Raw genomic sequence first — 26070 nt, 5'->3', positions numbered from 1 at the left:
GTAAGACACGAAAGTCGACCTGAGCATAATTGCATTGGCGTCATCGATTCGTGAGAACTGTACCTACCTCTGCTGATTGTCCAGTTCACAAATTGTAACAGAGACCTTGCATTAGTGAACGAACGTGAAACCAGTTTCTTCATTCATGTAGAAGGCCGTGACCTCCATTATGTAATGGGGTACACGTTATGATTTTCATGACTTTAATGTCTTGGCAAGTGTCCGATTTGCATCGTGTTTGATTAAGCCATAATTATCTTCCTCATACAAGCTTGAATAGTATCGCGGTATACCGTGAGACAGGAGAGCCCTTCTTGCGACTTCGTGTAACTTATTCTGACCTGCATTAATCATGTCTTCCTTTGAAAGACCAAGCCTCACTTCTAAGTATAGCATCTCAATAACCCGAAATTAGTCATTTTGTCTCCCGCCTACTTGTCATTTGCGACCGCTTCACTTCATCGGCAAGTCATTGATTATTTGATTGACTTTTGTCGACAAATTTGACTGATTAGCTGCGACGTGCCTGATGGAATTGCCTCAAGTAACGCTCTGAGAATACCATCTTGAGAGACGCTCTTGTTTTTAATCCGTCAGTATCAAGGAATCGAGACCTAGTGCGTAAAACGAAAGCTTCGTTATCCCTCATTGCCATTTTCATTTTTGCGTTTGTGTGCAATAATATTTTACGCTTTGCGAGTGTGTGCAATTATATTTTACGCTTTGCGAGTGTGTGCAATTATATTTTACGCTTTGCGAGTGTGTGCAATTATATTTTTTCAAACATTTTGTCTCATTTGTGGACAGGATGATATAAGAATGTTTAAATGCAAGATTGGGCACGATAGGACCTCAGATTGGGATTCGGGACAAAATCATGCCATCGGCCTGATCTGGCAGTCATGATCACGTATTGAAGGAATTCAACACGCAGAGCCACGGTTGTGATGTCTGAATGCTGTACTTCATTTTTCCACAAAGAGGTTAAGACAGCCTCCATTCGTACAACACAATAAAAATATAATCTTTGCGGCAATGACAAGCATGGTATCACAGGGATAGGATTATAAGTCTGGGAATTATTCGTTCAACCTAGAACGTTATATCCTGATTCAAACACTGCCATTGCCGTCTCACACAAATGTAAAGCTGGTCTTACCAGCACTAAACCCTGCCTCTTATCACCAGTGCCGTACTAATAAATCTATCAGGCAATACGAGAAGACTTCTGGTCTAACCAGCTCAGAAAGTCCAGACTCTTATCACGACCTCCATAAACATTATCGCTAACTCACTTCCATCAAGTAATACTCGATTTGTCCGTGAATTAGATGAACGTGATTTTGGATCAATCGCTCTAAAAGGCACGGCACTCTCCAAATTGACCTTCGGTCGGTACATGTATATTATATGTGGAATTCGGGAAAGCGTTCGACAAAATCACTAAAACTTAACCATCAACTGTTCGATGAGAGAAATTAAGTGCGTCAAGGGTTAATACTTCAGCAAATCCCAAAAAGCGTTAAAAGCTTTAGTAGAATCGTTGGTATCACGAACCAGAGCTGATTTGTCATCAATGTACGAACCAGTAGGAATCATTTTTTAAGTTAGTCTGATCAGTAACACACCCAAAAATAAGTCGTTAGAGATGAATCCTTAACTTACGAACATCTCTCCGCTTTAAGTACTTTCTTCCTCCCACACTTCTCCCTGTTGTCAACACATTTGCCGATGTTAGGGTTTTTTATTCAAATTTGAAACAAATTGGTAAGATTCTACATTGCTGCATCAGCACGACTGCAACAGATTAAAATCTGAAAGGGAATTTTAGTGAATGCACTTTCATATAACATTCCAAGACACGGGACGGAAAAAAACTCACAAGATATGAAAGTCATATAAATCAAACGCAGGAATTTGAACATGGCTAGAACGATGTTTGGAACTTAAGCTCACTGCAATGTCTGCCGTCCTCTTCAATAAGACTATAAATTATTAGACATTCAAAATAATATATACTGAAACCTTTCGATGGGGAATTTTGAAAATCTATACCATGATTAATAATGACACATTTATACGGCTACATCAGAGCCCCTTCCATTGTAACATAATACGGCCCCGCTGGGCCAATATGCCCATTTTATTACATACCATTATGACTAGCTAATGGACGTACCATTGCAAAGATGACCTATGGGATTAACAGCTTCGATTGGTGTTGCCTCCTAAAGCTGCGCTAGCGGTAGGCGGCTGTCGTATGGCATCTCTCCTCCAGTAAGGGGATTAAAGTACGGCGAATGAGAGGAATGCCTAATTGGATTGTTTCATGCTTAGACATTGTAATATCTTAGCCTCTGCCCCTGCCACGCGCTCGTTTGGCAAGTCGAAACCATAATTTTTATCACAAACTGCCATAGCGAGTTAATGAAGTGGAGTAAACTACTTTCACACACACCACCTAATCTCATGCGGGTGAACCATTTGGAAATTTTGCTAGGGACTAATTTTTATCTGCTTGTAGGTCAACAAGTCCTAGCAGCTCTCACACTAATCCACCATGCGTTGATGAGGCAAATAGAAGCATGCATTCTGTCATGGATTCTGACGGGAAATAATGTCCAATTAGTGAGTGTCCCCACGAGGATGACTCAATGATGTCCATGATGCATTGGTATACTTACTCGTCTGTGTAAATAAAGCCACGCCATCGTTTCATCGCGTACTAGCCAGCAAGGCAGTATAGTTTCCCGGCCCGCGTTTCCCAGTGGCTGCTGTGAGAAAACTACGCTCGGTCCTAGCGAATATTTCGAAATTCAAATCCCCCGTTAGCGCATAATCCATGACACCGGTAGGTTATTGGGAACAAAAATACGATGTGGCTGAGCGTAGTTTTCCCGGCCCTCGAGAAACCAGGCCTTTATACGCTTACGAAAAGTGATCAAGAACATTAGAAGCGACTTCGAAATAGTAAACGTGAGCATTTACATGCATTGACAATTACGAACAACAACGGCGACCAGGCACTTAACGCCATTCCAGAGGATTGTGATTGCACACAAATGATGTCTTCTTTTTTTATTGACATGAACTTAAGAAAGACGCAAATTGAATAGCGCGTAAGTATGATACACACGTACTAGATGCCTATAATTAATCCAGCACGCATTTTATGAGTGCGCGAAAATTTGCAGATTTCAGATGCATCTTGCTTGTATCTTTACAGGCAACTGTCGGGCACAGCCAAAGTTGCAATTTCGTACGATGATGGACGACGAAGTGGTCTCGAGCACGGTGTCTCGAGAGCAATTCAACAGGATTATACTTCTCGGCACTCTCAGGATGCTTCGTAACCGGTACCTTGCAGCGAGTTCTATTACTCACGCCGCACTAACCCTTGCACTCATCCCAGATTTTGGGGCATGCGCTGCAGAGAGTTTTCGAATGATATCTACCCCATTAGGAAAAGGTTTCGATCCACAACGCTCAGTGGGCCAGCTCCGATCTAAATGATGCCGCGCCAGACCCTTGTAAAGAACTTGCGTTTTTGGAGATTGAATTTTAATGGTTAATTGCATTGTAAAGTACATGTATAACCAGACATCCAACTGTGATAGTGCGCCCACATCAGTATGGATGGTGTGCTGACGTTAAGTCAAGAGGGTGAGCCGCTGTCAAAGTCAGATCGGCCATTAATGTTTATGTGATTGGTGGTTAGATCATAGGCGCGCCAAGATACCAGCAGTGATTCTAAAAGTAAAACACGACGGTGGTCTTTCAAATAGCATACCAATTATGGGCTACCGATTATGGACTCGTCGAAATCCTTTGTGAGTGGTGAAATTGAGGGGTGAAGGAACTGAAAAAAGAGTGCCTTTGACCCCTTTAACAAAAGATTCCGGCGAATATATTGTACGGGTTGAATCACACAGTGAACAATGTATAGGATGCTGCGTAGTGTAGTTCAATATCGTCACGAACAATGTATGAAATACATGTAGAAATGTAATTCGGAAAAGCAGCTTGGCCGACTCGATGAAAAAATATACATGTATCACTGCGCCAGAATTCGATCTATCGATTGCCACTCCATATGCTATATCACGGCCCACTCTCCGTTTCAGAGGACGCATAAAACTTGGACAAATTGATCTTTTTAATATCACTTAATTTATGATCAAGATGGCGACGCGGCTTAATCGCCATTTTGCAGATCTAGAAATGATTTAATGTCGGCTTACAGCTGTTTCAGTTCTTATCAAAATCACATCTAATTGTGGAATACATAATTGCTATACATATAACTGCCGTACAGTTTTCACGAAATATATTGCGCATTTTTTGATTTATTCAAGCTGGTCCATTGCCTTTCAGAATTTAATGTCACAGATACACAGGAAATATATTTTGAGCGGTACCAACTGGATGCTTTAATGGTGTGTTTCATACATTTCAGAGAGGTCGGTTAATAGAAGAAGCCTGACTACATTAGTTACCAGCAAAGTAACGTTGTATGACTTTGTAAGCGTTGAATGTCATTGCGTTTCCTAATTTAATAAAACATTTCCTTTTGTCGTTTCGTGAGTTCTCATCTGTCATCCAAGGCATATCTGTCGCATCAGATTTGATAAATAAATCACAATTAATCATGGATCCACAGGCCCAGGATTAATGACTAATTGAAAGGCTGCAGGTTTTGCAAGGTGACGACACCAAAACCATCATTAAAACAGCTGCACCTGGGCAGGTGTTTCAGAGTTTTGCACCCCTGAGTCGAAACATGCAACGGATGCCAATAAACATCATTAAAAGGACAAAATGATTTATTGGATTTCCGTTGGGATCCAATGATCCCATTATATGACATTATCCTGCTGATGAACTGCGTAAATCCTCAAGTCTTTCATCTGTGACAGGGATTGAGTGTTGAATGTTAATGCATGCAACAAAGCAATTCGGTCGAGGACACCTTTTTCAGGTTATAGTTTGAAAAAAGAAGGTGCATAAAATGTTTGATGCTGAATTAACCTTCATTTTTTGTCAGAGGAAAAAAACTTCTACTTTGCATCGAGGTCATGAATATGATATATGTTCTTCCGAGGCGAAAACGAATGGCACACCTCACGTGGTTAATCACGTACAAACGTAGACAACCAGCTGGAGTCAACACCTCATATCCAGAGGTTTATGGCCGTCGAAAGGACACCACGTTCTCTCTTCGTCAATACATTGAGTGTAGAACTTTAAAAAGAGCATCCATAAACATTTCCTTTGACCAGAAGCTAATATTCGCAGAGAAGTAAGAATTTACCACATGCGTCCATCGCGAGGAATTTTGCAATGGCATGCCCGTGGTATTTTCATGATGTTTGGGTTGATGAACTTTTTTACTGCTTCTACATGAGCATAGCTGCAGAGAAATGCAAAGGTTGTAGGCAATGATTAATGAATCGACAAAGGTTTGTTTTATTGCAAAATAAAGTAGGAAAGTGTTTTTCAATGCAGTCCATCATTCCGAAACAAAGTTGTCAAGCGCGGTGATGCAATAGTTGAAACGTAATACAGTAACGTTAGAGGGTTGTTAAAAATGTAAACAAATATGCCTATTTCAATTGATGCCGGTGTAGAAGTTTGAAGTGTCCTGGGATAGAATGCCGGGAAACAAAGGATTCTATTATGCGCTTCAATCTCTGAGCTATTGACGGTCAGGGTCTCTATAGAACCATATTGCAGAATACAATAGGGCCGGACACTTTTTTCAGGGGGGGGGGCATTTATTACTGTTACACCGGGAACCAGCATGTACTTCCCTCAAGACATAATCAATAAGATCTGATAATACCATCCCCTCAGTCAAGCACTTATAACGTGTTGTGTTCAGTGTTCAAGTGTTGTAATTGCCTTTAGACACATGCTTCCCTCACTTCGTCTCAGCTACTTTCCTCTTCGCAGAGAACTTAGGAACAATAACATCGCACGCTGATGGCTTTAACAATGTGTGCACGTGAGAACTCTCTGACAATGATCGCACCATAATAGTTTAACCTCATGGGGCTGTGTGATACAAGGATACACGATAGCTACGAACATGTGTCTCATATATATTGTTGTAAATATAATTATTCCGATAAACGTTTCAAATGAACAATGGGTTTAATCAATAGCTGATCTACAATTGTCAAGTATCAGACGAATTTACACGCTATTGACTTCATTGTAAAGTACCTCTTGTTAGGATGTTCTCGATCTCCAGCCTACAGCTGTGTTAGATTTTTCGTTGAAAAACAATTGATTTCTATAGTTCATATAATGTGGATGTGATTCGACCTGCTGGAATCGAAAGCACAGATTAAGGCAATGTACACACGTGTCTGATTGACAGCTACCTAAATGTACATCCAGCCACTACATGCATTGCTTTCACGAAGTTATGCTGCCTGTGACGTCACCAGCATTCTCTTTGTCGTCACACGAACCTTTCCCGTTTTGGCTTATAATAACTCAAATCCTATTTGTCAAAAACGCATCAAACTTACGTATTTGTCATCAGAACTCTCCGGCGTGTAATAACGTCGTAGGCGATTGTAAAATTCGAGTTTATCTGAGCTTTAATTGAAAGGCAAAAAAGGAATCCAGTATATACTCTACGGCTCTGCCATGCGAAGCATCATAAATAGATTTATGGCTAGCATCCATAACTTTTCTCGATCATTACAATGCTAAATGTCCGACCAAAAACTATCCAATTTTGTTCAAATAGGACCATCAAATATGACCATCGCGTTAATCACTCCAATATGTTATGTGAAATTGATTTAGAAGTGTTCTATTTACTTAATGGATGTACCAAGGAACCGCTTCGCATCTGTTAGGTAATTTCCCTTCGGTCTCCTTAGTGTTCTTTACCATCTCCTCAAAGCCGAGTGATTGCTATTATAACGATGGACCAACTGTTTTTGGTTACTAGAGCTAATGCCAGAAAATGCAACAGTATTCTCGTTTAACCACGGCGAGGATCTTTAAACAAACTGCCATTGCCCTGGATGTCAAATACCCCTGACTGAGAAAGATATTCTCAGATTAAACAAGGTTATGTGGAATCATCTTTTTATCTTTTGATTTATGAATCATTTTTGGTAATACGTTTTGCCCTTGTGTACATTTCGAAGTTATTTCAAGTCAAACTTTGGTTACACGAAGATATACAATTATGCTTATTCGTTCGTTTGAAGACGCCTAACGCATCAACTTCGACAATAACTTTTTTAAAGGTCGTTCAAAGGTCCATAAACGATAGCTGGAGCCCATTATAAACAATACAATACGAAACTGGTAACCTATGAGAATGTTTTTCTGTTCTAGTGTATCGTTCCCTATTCTGCATCATTGGTGTACCGAAGCGTTGTTATGAGTCAATTCAAAACCTGCGTTCTCCCTTCGACAAACCTAGTTGCACCATTCAATTTCTGCCTGACACAATATTTTCTTGGCGAAATGAAAGTTTTCATTTCTTCCTGCCACCTGTTTTCAATCGTGATTTATGATGCGTACATAGTACGTCTTTCTGCACCAGCAGCATCACTTGGCCATTCCGTCCTCGTGGCACCATAATGGGAGAGCCATTGTTGTTCTTGGGATTATCTCAACTCTGCGGTGCTTTAGACCAACCTGAGTGGCACGCAAACGATCAGATGACGATGATGTATCAAATCTTAGGTCAACATTCCCATCGAAATCGTTGATTTCGTGTAAATGAAAGCTACCATGAGAATTGTCAATTATCCTTCCGGAAGTTACTGTCAAGGGCTTTACTGATTAATCCAGTGTTTTAATTAATGAATGAATTAAAATAGCAATCTGTTAGCAGTAGCAAGATGCACTTGGTCGCTCGAACGATACTGTGTGAAAAACGTCAAGAAGAAAGCATCAATGTAGCCTTCCATGTAGGAAGAATACATGTATACGCATGAGATTCCACACTATTTCTGTTGCTGTAACCCAGGCTTGCCAATTCAGAGTGCCCGTGTTTTGAGAAGGTCACTGAGGCGAGACCAAGCGAACGATACACTAGTGCCGATATTTAGACATTTGACATGATGGCAACAAGTCAGTAAAAACGAAAAAAGTGGTTATTTCCACGATTTAAAGAACCATTGGGACGCGAGCCCGAAAGCATTGGTGGTTCGACGGTTAGAATGCTGGACTTTCGATATGGTGGTCGCGGGTTCGACTCTCTGTGATTCACCTACATTTTTCTCTTTTTTTCTATTAATTTTCTTGTTATTTATTCATTATGTACATATACATGTAGTATTATTATTACTGTTATCATTATCATTATCATTGAAAACCCCTGAACCCGAACTTCACAATCAGCGGCCGTCGCAAAACGGGAAGGAAAATATGAAACCGGGTCGATTTTAATTTCTCGGAGCCTCTTCTAAGTCCTCGGAGAGGAAAAGAAACAACGCCACAGTGACCGTGTTGCAGACATTATCAGGGAATCAATCTGTCACTGGAACATGTTTCACTCGCACGAATGCTATTATTAGGTGTTACAAAACGCAATGGATATTTTTCATTTGTAATACTATGACTTGAGTTTAAACATAACCACCAGGAAATGAATGTGTGACTGGACTGACACCTACGAAATTCTATCGCTGTCTCAGAATGTATCGCCACTATTCCATTATTAACAGTACACTTACAGCACGTTTTCCTCCTTTCCTGTGTCGTCAGAAAAGCTGCCAGGCAATTTTAAAACGGCTGAGCTAACGTGTTTGATATAGTGCTATGTTGGTTGAATAGCCGACTCATAGAAACCCCCCAAAAAAGGTTTCATAAAAAGCAGTACGGTAGTCCATATCTCCTAAGCTTACAACTTACAGTTTATTATACATGTAGTTGTTTTCAGGACAGAATCATTTTCTGTCTGTCACATAAGACGAGAAGTGTGCATGTTCGTCAATATTTAAACTCATACATTGCATGAAAAGAGCCAAATATATTCGAAAACACCTGGTACAAATTGTCAATTAGTTAGACGGCTATAGGATATGAAGAGACGGCCGGTCATAGCTCTGGTGAGGATTAGCACATCAATCTTCATCAATAATTAGCTGTCAATTATAGTTGATATTTACAACTTCATCTAGCGACGCTGAAGCTCGTGTCTGAAATAGGTCGTGACAATTAAAAAAGTATCACGACCAATAAATCAGCCATCCGAATCAAATTTAAATAAAGTATGCGATGCCATCAGAATACCAATGAAGAACTGCAGATGGGTACAAGAGCATCGCTCAAGTTCTTGGGTACATGTCGAATGCATTGGACGTGCGTAAAACGAGGTTGCCCATATATCATGATATATACATGTCCATGTACTATATAAAATGCATTACGAGTGAGTAATGTGTATCTCTTTATGCCTTTACACAATGATTGACATTTTCACTGTATAGCGAAAACAAATACATGGCTCGAAGTACAGTTTGGCTGGCTGTGGCAGTCCGATCAGGACAGCCGATGCAAACATGACAACAGCCCCAAATACTTAGGTCAGTGGACGCCACGAATCGGGCTGTGGCCTATAGGTCCTCATCCGTCCCCCCGTACGTTTCTTCTTGTCATTTGAACCTCCGGTCAAGAGGGCATTTTTGGAGGTTGTGATGTACAGTCTGTTAGTCTTGTTCACGGGGTCTTTTTGTACAAATTTCGTGTTCGCGATCGAAAGTTCTTTTGTAGGCTACATCAGGTGGATCAATTATTGAATTCCTAAATTATAGAACACAATGGTCAATATGTCGGTGAAGTCGTCTCATTCGACTCCAGATGGCTTCAGGGCGGTTTGAACGTTGTGACCAATCTACACGCGTGCTTTATCGCATTGTATCGAAAACAGGTCGATGGCGACTTATGTCTAGGTCGCAAAAAAGTCGATTGGGCCTTAATCATCATAGATTGCCCTCGGAGAGCAGCTATATGACAGGGACTGCTGCAGACATGAGCCGCTCATTGCATCTCATCTTTTCCTAAAGCTTTCGCAGAGGTTTTCTGTATAATTTCACCGCGACCCGCGGGTACCACTGAAAACCAGGCAATTCGCATCGAACGCCTATTGCATTGCATCGAAATTGGTTGGATACGTATACGGTTGGTGTCACGATCGCAAAAAGCCACTTGTGGTTTTTGAGAGACATTAATGGGCGGAGGACAAAGATTCCAGAGACACGAACTGGTTATTGCTTAAAGCATAAGCTTTTTGGTGTTTCGTTTATGATAATTTCATCCCATGATCCCGGGGGCTATACACACAGTACCCAATTGGCATCAAGCTGATATATATTGAAACAGCTAAGGGCAGGAGGACGGCTTTATGACAGGAATTGCCGGAGACATGAGCCGACCATTTGCATTTAATCTACTTCTAGAGCTCCTCCTGTATGATTTTATCCTATCCCGGGCGCTATAACCAACTGGCAACTCGCAAATCGCAAAAGATTTCTTGCTCGATGTTGATTGTTTATTGCCAGCAGAGGGGTATACTGCGATGTGGTATGGCTCGCAGTAGACATTAGTCGGCCACTGCAACTAATCTTTTCCTATTCGAAGCTTCTGAATTTCTTTTTATAATGATTTCATTACACAGCAGTGTTTTGCACGAAATCCTCAAAGCTACTCGAGACCCCATTACGTGATCAGATATTATATTTCAAATGGAGTCGGAAAGACGAGGGTCGTTTTGATGCATAAGGCCACCTCAGCTTAACGTTGCATCAGATTCGCAGCATTGAATTTCCTTCTAAACTGATCTCAGAATTTGACAGAGAGCAGCTTTCATTAACTGACTTCTTTATGCTGCAACACATCATTCACAAATATTAAAGAACGCCTGTGTTTTATACAATTACAAAGCTTAAAGGAAGGAGAGCATCATGAAAGACTTGCCTTAATTTTGCTTGAACTTGTTAGATTTCGAATGTATCCGACTGAAGAAAAGAAATAGGCCTAAGAATGTATAGACTGGCCTATTGGGAGGTACATATTCCAGCCTGTCTATAGATTTGCCGTGATAGATTCTACCGTGAGAATTGTACCACTTTATATTTCAGAATTTGCTATTCCAATCAACTGGGAAGTTAAGAACCCCATGGAAAGCTATCATCCCATGCCCCCCTCCGCCCCCGAATCAAGTTCTATTCATCATTCATAGATTGGTTTATTCAGCGGCTGTGACGGCGCCTTCTCTGTTGATCCACCTTTTGGTAAAAACGCACTGATCAAAAAAAAAAATGCTTTCAATTCAGCGAGTGACCGGTGAGTGTTTGCTTCAAAAATAGCTGTATGTACTCTGGGAATTTTCATAAACGCTAGAAAGTATCGCCCGAAAACATATAAGATAGATCTTCCCTTTACTGTCCCGGCTCTTTCTAACAATATGAGCTCACATCCCAAAATATGAAATATGAAACAACTGTCTTTTTATTTATTTTTCCAAACAACTGTCTTTTTATCGCCAACTATCATTTTATATCTGGCAACGGCGACTGCGCGCGATGCTCGAGTCTCAGTATGCTTTGGGCGGTGTCCCGCGCATAGGAGCTCCCATGCCGACTATCAGTGGCTAACCATTATGATATACTTTCTTCAAGAAAGGCTGGAGTATTTTTGAAGAAAAAGAGAGAGAAAATCTGTTAAGCTTATATAAGTCCCTCAGCCTATCTGAAGCTATCTACATGCATGCCTGCAATATCAATAAGTACCCGACTGAATCTATTTTTTGTTGACTATATAACGTTGGCGTTACCACTTGCAGATCATGAATTTTCTACTATATAATATAGAAGGGTATATATACAATGTTATCTATTTGTCACCAAAGTATCATACAAATCGCACCATAAAATGTTACTTACCTTAAATAGACTTCCTTATAATGACTTCCGCCAGGAGTTCGAGGCCATGCGAAAGCTTATAATCATAAATTACGACAAGAAAGCGATCCTTAACAGGAGATAACCGTTCCTTTCCAAAACAGCCTTTGTTTAATCCTGCAGGCAATGTTCGACACTCCAAATTAGAGTTCTCTCGTATTAATCAACAACACTTAACTTTGATTTCCTCGTAATATGAATCGGAAGAGTTCCTCGGAGGACGAACAAACCTCGGCCCTTGTGTAACTTGGTTCATCCCAACTACAGCCAGATCAATACAATCCGTGTAGCATGTGTGATGCTTTCCCTTGCAACACTAACGCCGTGCACGAACCATGATTGCAGTCTGGTCGGACTGCAAATTAACTGATGACGCACCGATCTGCTGATAAGAGCAGAATTTTTCTTTCCTTTTTGCGAGCCGTATATGCTTTGAATTTCGATAAGTGCTAATTTTTTACACTGCCCATCTGTTTTGACTTTTTGAAATATTACATATAGACCGCTTTTAATTTCCTTTCTAGTTTCGATTATAACAGCTTCATCGAGACCATAACAACAGGTTGGACGTAACAGATGTGGCGCGGTTTCTATCACGAAACAAATTAAATGATTGTGGTGTCAATCAATCAAACATATAGAAATATGAAGAGAACATGGTACGGTATGAAATTACATTCCCATATTGGATTCGCTTCATTTTATCAAAGGAGTTTCTATTTTAACATGATTCGTTTCGTAGCAAACATTTGTGGTAAATATATAAATTTGCCATCAAAAACGACCGCCGACAGAGGAATTTTTCGGAAACCACAGAGTCAAATACATGTTCATTTATTATGAGAGGTGTTCAATGAAATACTAAAAGTTTCAATGGTTTTGAATTATTTGCTTTATTGATCGCAGCATCTTTTTTTCTTCAGTGCTATTCAATAGCACAGATTAGTTGCAAAACAAGCCACCAGAATCTCTTTCAGTGCAGCACAGCCCTCAGCTAAGCATTTGAGGTCATATTTGGGAGGTGACTGAAAGAAGACATTCCGCGCTGAAGCAGGCAGGGTCTTGGCGACTATACATGGGCTTGATTGTTCAGCCATTGAAACAGTCATGAGTTTTGTCATTCCTTAGACCCTTGTACCTTTCAGTACAGGTTGGTATCTGAAATATTTCACATATCATTCTCATGACTGAACTGAAATTAGAGATAAATGCAAGGTTTCTTTGCACCGACAGCAGGAAATGTTGTTTTTCTCATCACTAACACTAGGGAATGTTTAGCTTCCTTGGATTAGGAGCTAAAACGCACAGGAAAGCTAGTTGGGGGGTTAATCTGACAGTTTAGATGCTAAAGCGTAACAGGTTCTTACTAATGGGTCTAAGAAGGCAAATGTTGCATGGTGTATAGGAAGAGCTTTGGTGCAAAACTTCCATAATGCCATTTGTGCAAAATTGAGCTGACCTATCTAGCCCTACAGACTTCATAGCTGTTGGTAATATCTACCGCCTGCATGTTTTTGCCTTTAGTTTATATAGTTCCACCCTTGCAGTGTTTGGTGAGACATCGACACCGTAATTGTATTGGAATGTCATTGAGTGAGGCAACCAATGCATCGTACCTACATTTCGGTATCGTTGTCCGCGAGTCGGCATTGAAGTACGTGTATAAATGCCCCATGAACGGTGCCAAAGATGGTATGAAATTGATCGTCTTTGGCGGTCCCTATACGCGAACCACCCACGCGAGAGGATACTTTAGTACTGACGAGGAGTTACATTTTCATGTTCTATCTGCTTATATAAGCTAAGAGATGATGCATGAAATAACCCAACATTGATTCTGCAATCCACATGGACTCTGGAATTTATAACCGTTTATGCACAAAAAACGCGAAAGTGAATAGTATTCTGTTATTATGTAGACTATAAATTTTCACCGCTCTCGAATTGCCGATTTTTTGCGTTTCTTTACATTCTGAAAACTCCCCATATGTTTATGCCTGTTGGCGTAAACATATGGGGAGAGAATACCACAAGTGGGCACTTGAAAATGCACAGTAATGAACATTTAATAAGGTGCGCTTTGTACTTCCATTATTTCGAGGAGACATGTTTGGAATGCACTGACAAACTAATCAATGCCAGGGTACTTAGGTGTCCATCGTGCCATCATTTCATACACCATGCATTGTACTGTAAATATGTTTTGTCGGACATTATTATAATAAAGGAAAACTAAGCAAACAAATAACTTGAGTTCCGTCGGTTTTTATAATAGAGAGGTTCTGATTTTGATCACAGAACGAAAACGAGTACGAGGTGTGGCATTTTGACGACGGATAGAAAAAAAGTTTTCGTCCTCAACTTCGGATCAAAATCGGAACCTCACTAATGTGTGGTACTTGATTTAGGGGTTTCGTTGCCGCCACATCTATCGATTTGTCTGCTGTGGCCGGCGAAAGCAACAAGCTACTGAATCATATTTCGTCGCTGGCAAAAAGAGATTTTCGTTAATGAAATCCAACGAGTTTAAGAGATCGCCGCGTCTACTGCCAGCGTCAGCAGTTGCTGGCTACCATTTCTGGCGTCTTGCTGGCATTCCTTAAGACTATTCCGATATTTTATGTCCTGCACGCGTGCTGCGGGCCACCAAGAGTCTATCTCAAACGTCATTCGGCTCGCAAATGTTAAGGATGCTGAAGGTTTTTCAGCGTGCTTTCGCGGGCGGGCGATTTGAGACTCAACGATTGAAAGAAATGCCAAAACTCGACCTGCCGTGTATTTTTTATCGATTCTCGATCTGTAAAATAATAATCTGAATATGAAAATGAATGAGAGATCACGAGATGAAGTAGTCCGAGATTATATCAGTTTGTGGCTGGTTGAATGGGGTAAGTGGCGGCAACGTTTAGACTGGGAAGTTTCATTGCCCCGAGTTCGATTTATTGAGAACACGATATCAGTCATGCCATCAACCGGGGTGTCTGAGGCATCACGGATGTACCCAACTCTTCTATGTGGTGCAGTCATTATCAGAAACTGGTCTGACAGTTAAAAAAATAGAGTGATGTACAAAACTGTAGCATAAATTGCAGAAGAGGTGGTTATTAAAAAGCGCCGTCACTGCCTATAAAAAAGTGCGTATAGCAGAAACTGCTCGAAGAAATGAGGCTGAGAAAAATTTGTTATCGCCACTTATTTGCAAGGGTGCTTCAAAAGTGTGCAAGTAAAAGGCTCTTCGCCCAACTGAGGGAATCGTAAAAATGTAGTCATATTTTCACATCGTCGGTGGCAGTGAATTAATTCATACTGGCGTTGCTGCTCAGGACTGATTGGTTCAACCAAGGTTGGAAATGGCTCAAATGCATGCACCTTCAATATCGGGTTCAGAAAAATACGTTTTACGCGAACCAATGACGAGCGTGCTCAAATTGTGGTAATGGATTCTGAAGGACCCCTTGATTGGCAAGCTTGACCCGGCCAGAAGCTGTCCACGGAGCTCCCCAAGTCTGGAATCTGGAGAAGGTTTAACTGCCAAACTGAAGTGTAAGCTAAAACATCAGCTTTTAGGGAGAATATACATGTAGACAGACGAATACATCCGAAAAGTCATGAAGGGATCTTTGTTGGCTACCTCTATGTCAAGACAGCATTTGTAATGTGTCTCTGGAGGATTCCTTTTTCGCATTTTTGGCCTGAAAGACGTGTTTCGGCATGAAAAAACGTCAGTGGTATCCCACAACTTGAGAACCAAGAGCACTCAAGCGGGATGCCTTCCCATATCAGCATGGTAAATGAGACAGAAGTGGTAAACGACACGAGAACCGAGCCGCGCGAATTCTTGCCAATGAGCCGTGTTGCTCTGGGACGTGGGTGAACAACATGTGGCTTATGCCCCAGATATAATGCTGTATTCATGGATATCATGGTCTTGACTGCCTTGACCCGGCTCCATCCTGCAACCATAATCCTGAGCTTGACCTATCTGCTGAAACTATAGATAGTACATCTGTAGCCATGATCGACGTCAAGCTAAGTTTTAGAACCAAGGTGTTGACCTTGACCTTCGTCAGACATGGAGATGACGTGAACTACGAGGAGTGGGTCTTGGTCAACCGCCATGCTGCCCATGGCAACAACTGAAACCACAATGATGTTATCAGGACCAGCTTCGAAGGGACGGTGCAAGGATGTGCTTGCGTGAGTTTTGGTGGGAACAGCCCGAGAGGCAGTAGCTTCGATCAGAGATTCCAGAAGACCGTGGTTACTCTACTCGCCGCGATTGACTATATGATAATGCTCTGAAAGGTGAATCGAAGTGCACCAGTCGTGGTTCGGAGAGTTCGGTATGATGTATCTTACCTCTCTATTATTGCTTGACCAGTATCTGAATTCCAGCAGGACACAATCGACAAAAATAGTTTGGGTGAGGCAATAACAATAAAGACAATCATTGGAAAGTTAGTCCAGAATATCGGACAAGGTCGGTCGCAAATTGTATGACCACACAAACAAACTAGACGATTTGTTATATTTTTTAGCGATTGCGAATGAGTTATGTTATTTCCATTAACACATACTGAATTTATGGAGTTGCTGATGCTAATTCAGGCCGAAATGTCCACTTATCGTAACGTCCGGGAGCGACGAGTGGCCTTTTTCATCGTCGGGAATGTCGTTTAAATGATAGCATCATTTGCTGAGGCTGCGCCACAAAGCGATCCAACATGATGATGACCACAACCAAGTTCGACTGTCTTACGGATGAGTGTGCATTGGGAACCCATTAATAAAAAGTGAATTTCGCACAAGCAATATAATACCCTTTCCTCGCCTCAGAAGGCCAAATGTAGCTAACTGATATGCGCCGGACTTAACAACGGGAAATGAGGAAGTAAATTTTCTCGGGCGGTTGAAATGTAAAAAGTAGGCTGAAGCACTGGGCATGCAGAATACCCTTACACAGAGGAAACTGTCAGCAACAATAGCAGATGTGCATGTTAGAAGTCATCGAATGCCATCGTAATAAAGGCTTGCTGGGACAAAGACAACTGTTGATTAAGAAAGAACAGATGTCAAATGTCTAACTTTTTTTCATGATTTGTGAGTTTTAGTCACGCCTATATCTCATTACCTAATGGCACCACTGTCATCGAGGCGATATGTTCCGTCATCCAGTGCTAATGGACACACCAAACTATCATCAATTCGAAAAAAACGCTTGCCAAGCAGTGAACCGTCAAGATGCTGACAGCATCGGCGGCAGCTTTAGGGGGTGGTAGCTACCCTCGCAGCCCTTCCGTGTTAGTCACTGTCCCAAAACTCGATTTCATAACATGTCATTCAATATCTTCGGCTTTTTATGCAAAAAGATCGGGTGAAAATATCTTTGCGACAAAAATCACCCGAGATCAACCTTTAGAAAGATACCGAGAAACGATTTGGACACGAAAAACAGGGCGCGTCCTCTGGAAACAATGGGGTAAACTACAACGCACTTGACTTAGTTCATCATTCTGAGGAAAGGTGTCGTATCTGTGTAACATGTTGGGATGTCCCAAGTTATAGAGTCTTTCCATCGTCGCATATCAAGACATGACGTTTGCTCTTGACTCGGATATGAAAACAGTCCAATCAAGACACTGCCACAAAGATTACCTGGATGTGTAACTTTTCTGTGTTAGGACATGCCACAGCCCACTCAAGATAAGACTGTAACAACTCGATTAAGACGCTACCACAGCAGCGGTGTGTGTATGCAGTCACAACCTGTCTTTGTCGGGGCATGCTTGAGGCAACTCAATCTAAGTCTTTAACAGCTTTGTCTTTGGTTGAGACAGTCGATTAAGACAGTCACTGTCAGAGCACAGTACCTTGATATAGTCACAACCTGCCTTTGCCGGTATATGCCACAGCCCATCCATCCTGAACCTCAGGCCAACACTCTGCACGCGAACTTATAACGTGTGCGAGGGGAGGAGGATAGGGCTGACTCAGAATTTTCGAGGATGCAGCCCATCTTGACTGCAGCAACTTGTCATTCGTTGAGACAATCAGATCAAGACACTGTTACGGAACAGTATGGAATACATTCAGTCACAACCTGTCGTTGTCGGATCATGCCACAACCCATTCAATCTCCTGACACTTTGAGCAGAGATCGGGACTAAGAGAGCATTTGATAAGCTCGAAGTTCATGGTCGGAGTGATGCAATTCGTAGCTACGGAAGTTTTGAATCACCAGGTGAACACTGCTTGAACCATGCAACTGAGCTGAGCGCGCATGAAATCAGCAGGGCCCATCAGTCAGTAAATCTGATCGGGACCCCGCTGCAAAAATCCCTGCAAAATAATCTCAAAATGTGTGAGACACGATAGGAAGTTTGAGATCATTCGACCCAGACGTCTGTTAAAAGGCGCCAGTGTAGTTATCCGAAAATAGGGCCTACGTCATACGGCTGCGCTGGCTTGATGCCAAACAAGACGTGTGTGCCATCGGTATGGTCCACCGGAGGCCGCGTTACGAACCTGAGACACTGGATGAGACAATCTGAACGAGACACATTTACAACATAATAAGTACATGTACCTGGAATACATGTAGTCACAACCTGTCTTCGGGCTGCCACAGCCCATTCATTCTAAGATTGTAACAACCTATCATCGGTTGAGACAACAACTCCGATTAAGACACTGCCTCTTAATAGAAGCTTGATGTAGTCACAACCTGTCTTGGTCGGAAATACAACAGCCAACTCAGTCCAAGACTTCTTCTTTTGTGTATTCAACCTCCGATGGACAGTCCGGGCCTTTTCTTGTGACGAATGCTGTCGTCTGACGGAGTTCGCTCTCGTGGTCGTAAAGCTGGTACCTCTCTCCAATTCCAAAGTTGTTGAGCAGATAGTGTCGAAGTCTGCAGTGGCCTGTTCGGAGACGGGATGTGTCGACCTGATTCTTCTTCTGATGAGATCACGGTAGGTTTAGTATCATATCCAGGCTGGTTGTCCTTCTATTTAGTCTTGGAAGTTTTCTTACCTGCTGATGTTTCGACGTGTTCGTAGGATAGGCTAGGATCCGTGCTCCTTCTTACTCATTTCCTTTGCGAGACGGCCGGCTCTTTCATGCCGCTGATGTTGCAATGGGCTGGAATCCACAACAGCCCCATCTTCCTTTTGTCGCTGCAAAGTATTTTGAGGAATGAAGTCAGGATATCTAGATCCTCGCTCCAAAGGTTCTTGAGTGCTTTTCGCACAGAGGAGGGGATCGGTAAAGATAACAAACGTCTCTGGCTAGGCTTTAGTTCACCCCTGGGTCAGTCTCTTGGCGGCCTCTTGCAGTGCTGTCTCTTCAGTTCTAAAGTTGCTGAAGTGTCTCCCCGTTGTTATGGCAATTTCCTCTTCATTGGTCTTAATCTAGGCTGTAGTAACTGGTCATGGCTTAGACAGTTCGATCAAGACGCTGTCACAGCACAAGACTTGGATGCAGTCACAACCTGCCTTTGTTGGCACATGCCACAGCCAACTCAATCTAAACCAGCAATTAGTCATTGGCCGAGACAGTCCAATGAAGACATTGTCACAGCACAGTTCCTGGATGCAGTCACAACATGTCTCTGTCGGGACATTCCACAGCCTGCAGCGACTTGTGTCATTGGTTGAGACAGTACAATCGAGACACTGCATGTCACATCACAGTACTTGGATGCATTCACAACCTGTCTTTCTCTGGACAAGCCAGAGCCCTCTTTCTGGACTTTGGCAGATACTGTCCGAGCACAATACCTGGATGTGGTCACAACCTGACTTTGTCAGGACATGCCCAAGCTGTGACAACTTGTCATTGGCCGAGACAGTCCAATGAAGACATTGGCACAGCACAGTAACTGGATGTAGTCACAACCTTTCTTTCTTGAGACATTCTGATTCACAGACTGACCCAAGACAGTCAGAAGAGCAGGAACCACGCTAAAATAAATTTCATGTCTTTTATTTATGTATTACAACCAACAATTTATGAACCACCCCTGCAAGATACCAAGGTAGAATCTATATATTGAACACTTCCTTTTCAGAGCACCGAGGCAAATACAACTCCGGCATTATTAGTCCATGAGAGTTTTCATTTGATGTGGTCCAAGGAAGTATTCCGAGAACTGAGTCATCCTCCTGCTATACTGATACCGCTGCACTCTTTGATGGCACCAACATAGGTAAACTGTCTTTCATCAAACTGTCACTAGGCGTATCAGTCTGCGATGCAGAAGCAAATAACGTATCCATGGTCCCCATTGTCTCCATTAACATTTTCATGTATCCTATCTCGCGATCAACGGTCAGTTTTAGTCGGAGGAAGTAATCATCCAGGACGGTGGACTGGCCGATCTGGGGCGAATAAAGATCTGAAAGAGGGAGGACAAAGATAACCATAGCAATCAAGTGTTATGAAGAGCAGGGGTGTACCCATTTCAAATATATACAGGGCGTCCCAATAAACTTTACACAAAACTTATCCAGAATTATAGTTTTTGCAGCAAAGACAAGGAGACCACATGCCTTCCATTTGCCCTCCAGGATTACAACGTCCTACATGGTGGCCAACAAGTAGCAGTAATTTCTCGTTCCTCATAACGGAGTTTTCCTCCTGACTTTCCAATCATAGCAGCAATGGACAACAAGAACCACTCAAGATTTTGGGGGAGACACTTACCTAATATAATGGTAGCTACATCTAATAAGGTGGTCATGTATTTTGGATTACTGATGTTCCTGAAAATAAAGAGGCAAATCTAACTAACATGTAGGGAAGGCATCACCCAAACAATTTTAAAATCTCTGTTAAGATCTGAAGATGTGTTCTGCCGCCTATACTAATTTCCCGAACTACATAGTGACAATCCCACAACTCATACGTTGGCCAATACAGATAGGAGGATTCAGTGACAATGGAATATTCAAAATCCTCACAGGGATCTTGTAACTGATGGGCACTCACTTTTGTAAAAACTTGAGGATAATTCCTAACGATTTTTCATCGCGACCAGCTAAAGCAGAATGGATGCCACCTCTCCTGATGAGCTCCTGTAATACACTCACAGTCACCTCGGGGGTCGTCTGTCTTACACGCAGCTAGAAAATACGGAAGAAAATATGTTCAAGTTCAAAGGGTTGGGGCCAGATTCTTTAGTCTGGCAATTTTTTCTATTGAACGGACTCTTCCGGGACCCATGTCTTTGTGTCTTCCTCGAAGACATTGCAGCATCACTACCATCAAGACAGATACACTTAAGAGAGTTCTGTGACAGGCTTAATGGCAAACCATCAGTAAGGTACACTCTACAAACCTCTAAACTATACAAGTGTACCAAGGGCAAGTGAGTTTTGTTGTGTTAAATACTTACATCCAATCCTGCATCAAGTGCCTTACTGTGTTCAAATTTCTTGAAATACTTGTCATATTTCTGTAGTTGTTCCCTCCGCCTTTTCTCTATGACATGGTCATCCTGAAACAAACAGAAATATCCAATTTAGAAATGATTTAGCACTCGACCAAACTTTTGAAAATCTCATTGCATATTTGTCCCTGAACTTACCTTGCTTGGAGTGTACTGTTTGCCTTTTACTGAATATCGATATGATACTTTCTTCTTTTTCTTCACTTTCTTGTCGGGTGTGTCTTCTGGTTTTCTGTGTTGGATTGAAAGTAGGCCGTCTGCCATACCTACACAAATAACACTGTCGTCTGGCTGCATTGAGAAAAATGGAAGAGAAATCAAGGGACTGTTTAGAATGATATGTAAAATATCAACATGTATTCTCTGTAAGGAATAAACTCTTCTTCAAGACTGCCTGCATTCAATACAGACCATTTTAAACAATAGATTCCAAGGATGTCACTAAGTTGGCAGGACAGGAAAGCTTCTCGGCAATCTACACAGGCTGCAGTTGGCTGGCCAGCCTGCAGGACAGGAACAACCTGTCCTTTGACACAAAGGCTGGTGTGAGAGAAGACCCCAACGACGACAAACAATATACCATTCATACAGACTTACCGCGACTCCAAGACTGAGGATCTGACCAGGGTAGTCGAGCGTATGAACAACTTTATATGTGGCTACATCATATACTTTGACGTGCCTGAATGGTGAAAGAGAAGATTAGATTATTGACGAAATGGAACTATTCTGAATCGGAATGAACAGATTCGCTTTCGAAAAAGCTCGCTAACATTAAAATCAACAAGAGCAATTTGTTCTTTTCATTACTTCTTCCTAAAAGAACACCCTTTCCTTAGAGCGAGGACATCCGCTCTAAGAAGGACACTTATTTTGGTCCCAAATCTGGGACATTTGTCAATGAAGGACAGCAACTCTCAGTCCGAAGAATGTGCCTAACAGAGAGGTTCTTCTGTACAAGGAAGAAATACAATCTCACCTGTCCAAAGATGCGGACAGAAGCCTCTGATGGTTACAAGAGAAGCACATGGACATGATTGTTTTATGATGGTTGCTGAGCCGAGCCAGGAGCTTGCCTCCCGCAAGGGCATCCCACACATTGATGTAGTTCCCACCGGCCGAGAGGAATATTCCGCCACCTGGGAACATCAGAACGCTCTCTACGGGCTGACCGTGGTTGACTGTCAGTACACTAGCGGCAGTTCGTGTGTCCCAAAGCTTTACCATGTGATCATAGCCACCTGTAACAAAAATCTTGTTATCGGTATAAATTTGTAACCTGACCTGGACTAATTCTGGATTGTCTCATAAGAAAGTCAACCGAGATGTCCAATCACCCATCTGACATAACTGCTTCACAGGTGACTTTAGGCGAAAATATCAATTTGGCCAAAAATTTACTTGGGCATTTATTTTAGGAGAGTGACGATATGCTAGTCCTATGTCTCAAATTGTGTCAGGGGCCGACAGAAAACATTTACTTTATGGTGCTGCCACCTAGTATTAGCCTGACAACCTAGAGTAGTTTCAGCAATCGACTGTTCTTATTCTCACCTGTGACTATGATGTCTTTACTAGCTTTACTTGCAGTTCCAGTCCGGATGTAATCCTAAAATAAGGACAATAGAAAATTTGAGCACAATCGAATATGAAATTTGTGAATACTTGGAAATCTGCTGTCAATATTGAAGAGAGACAATTGTGCTTATTGACAGGAACTTTCCTTACAAGAAAGAGAGACACCCATGTAGATTTTGTCGACAGTCAACCTATTCTGCTTACCGTATGCTCATTGTATCGAATGACTTGCTCTTCAGTTGCAATATCCCAGATCATGACGCTGTTATCGTCCGAGCCCGACATGATGTGGAGACCATCCGAGGTGAACTTGGTGACATGAACTGGCCTGGAATGAGACAAATGATGATTGCGAAATGATTTATTAGCACACTGTATTAAACTTACCACGCAGGTACGCAGTTTCAAATGTTCATCATTTGGCAATTACTATTCCCATCTGCTGCTTGAACCCCATCTAACTGAATACTTCAGGGTTTCCAAAACTAAAATATTTAGGAATAAAGCTTGCTTAGAATGGGGTAAATGCATACCGATTATGACCGGTAAATGTCCTAAGTAGAGCTCTGCTCCCAAGGTCAAAGAGTTTGACGACTGGTTCATCTCCACCTGCGACCAGGAGGCGTCCATCACCACGGAATGTCGCAGAGTAGGCCGTTTCACGGAAACGAGATATCGTTCGTTCAATCTGGTTACTTTCGCTATCATATATTTGAACCTGAAAAAGATAATAACAATTTCCATCAAATATGCTACGCCCTTTTTTGGTGAATATTTTAGACTGCCTTAAAAACTTCTCGTTCATGTTGGAGTTCCACAGCCATTGGCGGGAGCAGTTTTGTAGTTTTGAAAAGAAATTGGCTAAAATACAACAGGCGACTTTGCAATGCATTGCTGCCATATTCAGTCTGAGAAGAATAAAGGGTTATTTTTTGCATTCTTAATCTTACCCTTGCAGAATTAGTTACAGCATACTGATAAGGCTGGACTGGACTGAAGTTGATATGAGTGATACTGCCATATTCTTTCTTTGTAACTGGAAACTGAAATAAAAACAAAGTATATTATATGAAGAATGGTGATGGAGAACAGATAGACCCTTTTAGTTACACCAGGCGGAGGAAGCCACTGCTTGCAATTGCATGGCCCTAACAAACAAGAGCTAGGGCATGTGGTGTGTGACGCGACCAGGCAGTCTTTTGTTTGCTGCTTGTTTCTTGTGGCCAGCAGTGGCTTCCACCGCCAGGTGTAAGGGCCTCTATTACCTTACCGTACCGTGAATATGTAAGCGGATAGATACTTCTGCATGCATGCCCATGTCCATAATTAAAGTAGTAAGCGCGCAGCAGAAAAGCCGAAGGCTTTTCTGCGAAGCGCTACTATGGTTAACGTGCATACGACGTCATCCAATGTAAACAATGTTTCTCAAGTCCATGGATTCGTTTCAAATGGCTTAAATTTGACTTAAAATGGCCGCCAGAAGAGATAAACGCGCGAAAGTAGTAACTTGACTATTCTGAGCTCCGAGAGAGAACCAGACGATTATTCTCACTGTTTTTTAATCAAACTTCAATTTCTGGGGGTTTACCCCCCGACATATGTGTTTTGATTTTTGAGACTTTAGTAATGATATCCAAAAGATGCTTAAAATGGATATAATCCCGAAATAATGAAGCAAAAGACGGGCAGGCGTTCCGAAAAAAAAATTTATTTTGAGATTTCAATAATTCTTTTGAACGAATTCCACATGGGCCGTGGTGGGATCCGAAGACACCTTAAGGAGGAATGCATGTTTTTATGGGGTACCATTGGTTTTGCAGATCTTCTGTTTTTTTCTAAAGAATAATCAATATTCGCTAGCAGGCTTTTTATGCTCCCAGGTATGAAGATGGTTCTATGTTCTTCAGGTTCTTTGTTCATCAGTCTGGTGTTGCTCAAGAGTCAAGTGTCTTCAAGTCTCTTGGCCAGCAAAAACCCTTTCCAACCAATTTTTTATGCATTAACCATTCGGCAACATGTTGGTGGGGGAAAAACCTGATCCCTAGATCCCTGATCCCTTGAATTGGTTGCCCACGTACGACCACAAGCAATTGCCTCAAGGAAGCCACCAGTACGACCTCGTGGGAGTCTTGCCAATATCATGCCAGTGAAAAGGAAGGGTAATGATGGTTGAGGGTTGCAGTTAGGGTACCATCAAAGGAGTACCTCTTCCTCGCTCTGTCAAAGGACTGCACCATCATGAAGGTTTGGGGGTTCCACTCGAGCGCCCCAGGGTAAGCAGCTCGGAAGGACTTATTGAGAGGCCAATAGGGGTTTGAGGGGCCTTCCCCCCAATGCACTGGCTAAAACATGTCAGAAGGACGGGGTGGGGGGGGGGGGGGCTCTCCATGGCGACAGTTGCGCGAGTTCAATAGAGCTTGCACTTTACATTAGAATCTGCCAGAGTCCCAGACTACGATAGTCTGGACACCTTTCGGGGGGGGGGGGACATTTTCCATTTCTTTGCCGGCTATTATGATGGGAGTTGAGTTACTACTAATGGCATGCGATACACGGAGAAAACTGTCTATCAAAACAAAAAATTGGCGGAAGGAACTATAGCAGGGTCCCAACCAGGGGGTTTGGGGGGTTTCCCCCCAACCTAAAGGCGCTGCACGCTTACTATAGGGCACTGCACTGATAATATTATGTTATCGCTGGGAACCATGTTCTTGACCAACACCTCAGGAGATAATGCAGTACCGGGATTGCTGGGCGGACAATGTCAATGATTGAACACAGAATTCATGGTGGTGGTAGACATTAGCCCTCCACGGTACAACTTCTGTGATGTACACCATGATGCACGTAAAATACACAGAAGGGATACACGTGTGTACCAAAACTGCATTATTTACAGGTTTTACAAAAAATCAGCGGTCTGCCACCAATATATTTTTGGTTCACTAACAAAATCAGAATACAGGCTTTCCAATCACACCTCTAGATTTTTCCAATAGACGGTATCTCGAGTGATTTTCTCCCCAACACGTGGGTAATTTTTCACCGCAGTCTTCTTAAAGGAGGCTGACATCTTGGAATTTACTCTTAAAATAAGTGATCAAA

The 26070-nt window shown here is 42.1% G+C and overlaps 2 protein-coding genes across 3 annotated transcripts in view; both read right to left on the bottom strand.

The window, feature by feature from the left end:
• The window catches only part of LOC135482517 (neuronal acetylcholine receptor subunit alpha-10-like), a 50803-nt gene extending 38603 nt beyond the window's left edge, over positions 1 to 12200 (bottom strand). For both annotated transcript variants that reach the window (XM_064762603.1, XM_064762604.1), the window contains exon 1: positions 11922 to 12200. The gene's annotated coding sequence lies outside the window, so the exon portion shown is untranslated. The remainder of the gene's footprint in view (positions 1 to 11921) is intronic.
• A 7724-nt stretch (positions 12201 to 19924) lies between these two features.
• Positions 19925 to 26038, bottom strand: LOC135482510 (U3 small nucleolar RNA-associated protein 15 homolog). The gene is made up of 12 exons (XM_064762589.1): positions 25946 to 26038; positions 23916 to 24008; positions 23499 to 23683; positions 23170 to 23293; positions 22942 to 22996; positions 22367 to 22628; positions 21985 to 22069; positions 21526 to 21678; positions 21334 to 21435; positions 20928 to 21061; positions 20643 to 20701; positions 19925 to 20334 (listed from the first exon to the last, which is right to left on the bottom strand). Exons 1-12 carry the CDS (start codon positions 26036 to 26038, stop codon positions 20105 to 20107), a joined length of 1575 nt encoding a protein of 524 aa, XP_064618659.1. The 3' UTR covers positions 19925 to 20104.
• Positions 26039 to 26070: the final 32 nt, after the last annotated feature.

Source organism: Lineus longissimus, chromosome 2 (genome assembly GCF_910592395.1).
Source record: "Lineus longissimus chromosome 2, tnLinLong1.2, whole genome shotgun sequence".
Classification (NCBI taxonomy): Eukaryota; Metazoa; Nemertea; class Pilidiophora; order Heteronemertea; family Lineidae; genus Lineus; species Lineus longissimus.
Note: the sequence above shows the minus strand (reverse complement) of the source record. Positions and strands in the feature narration are given on the sequence as shown.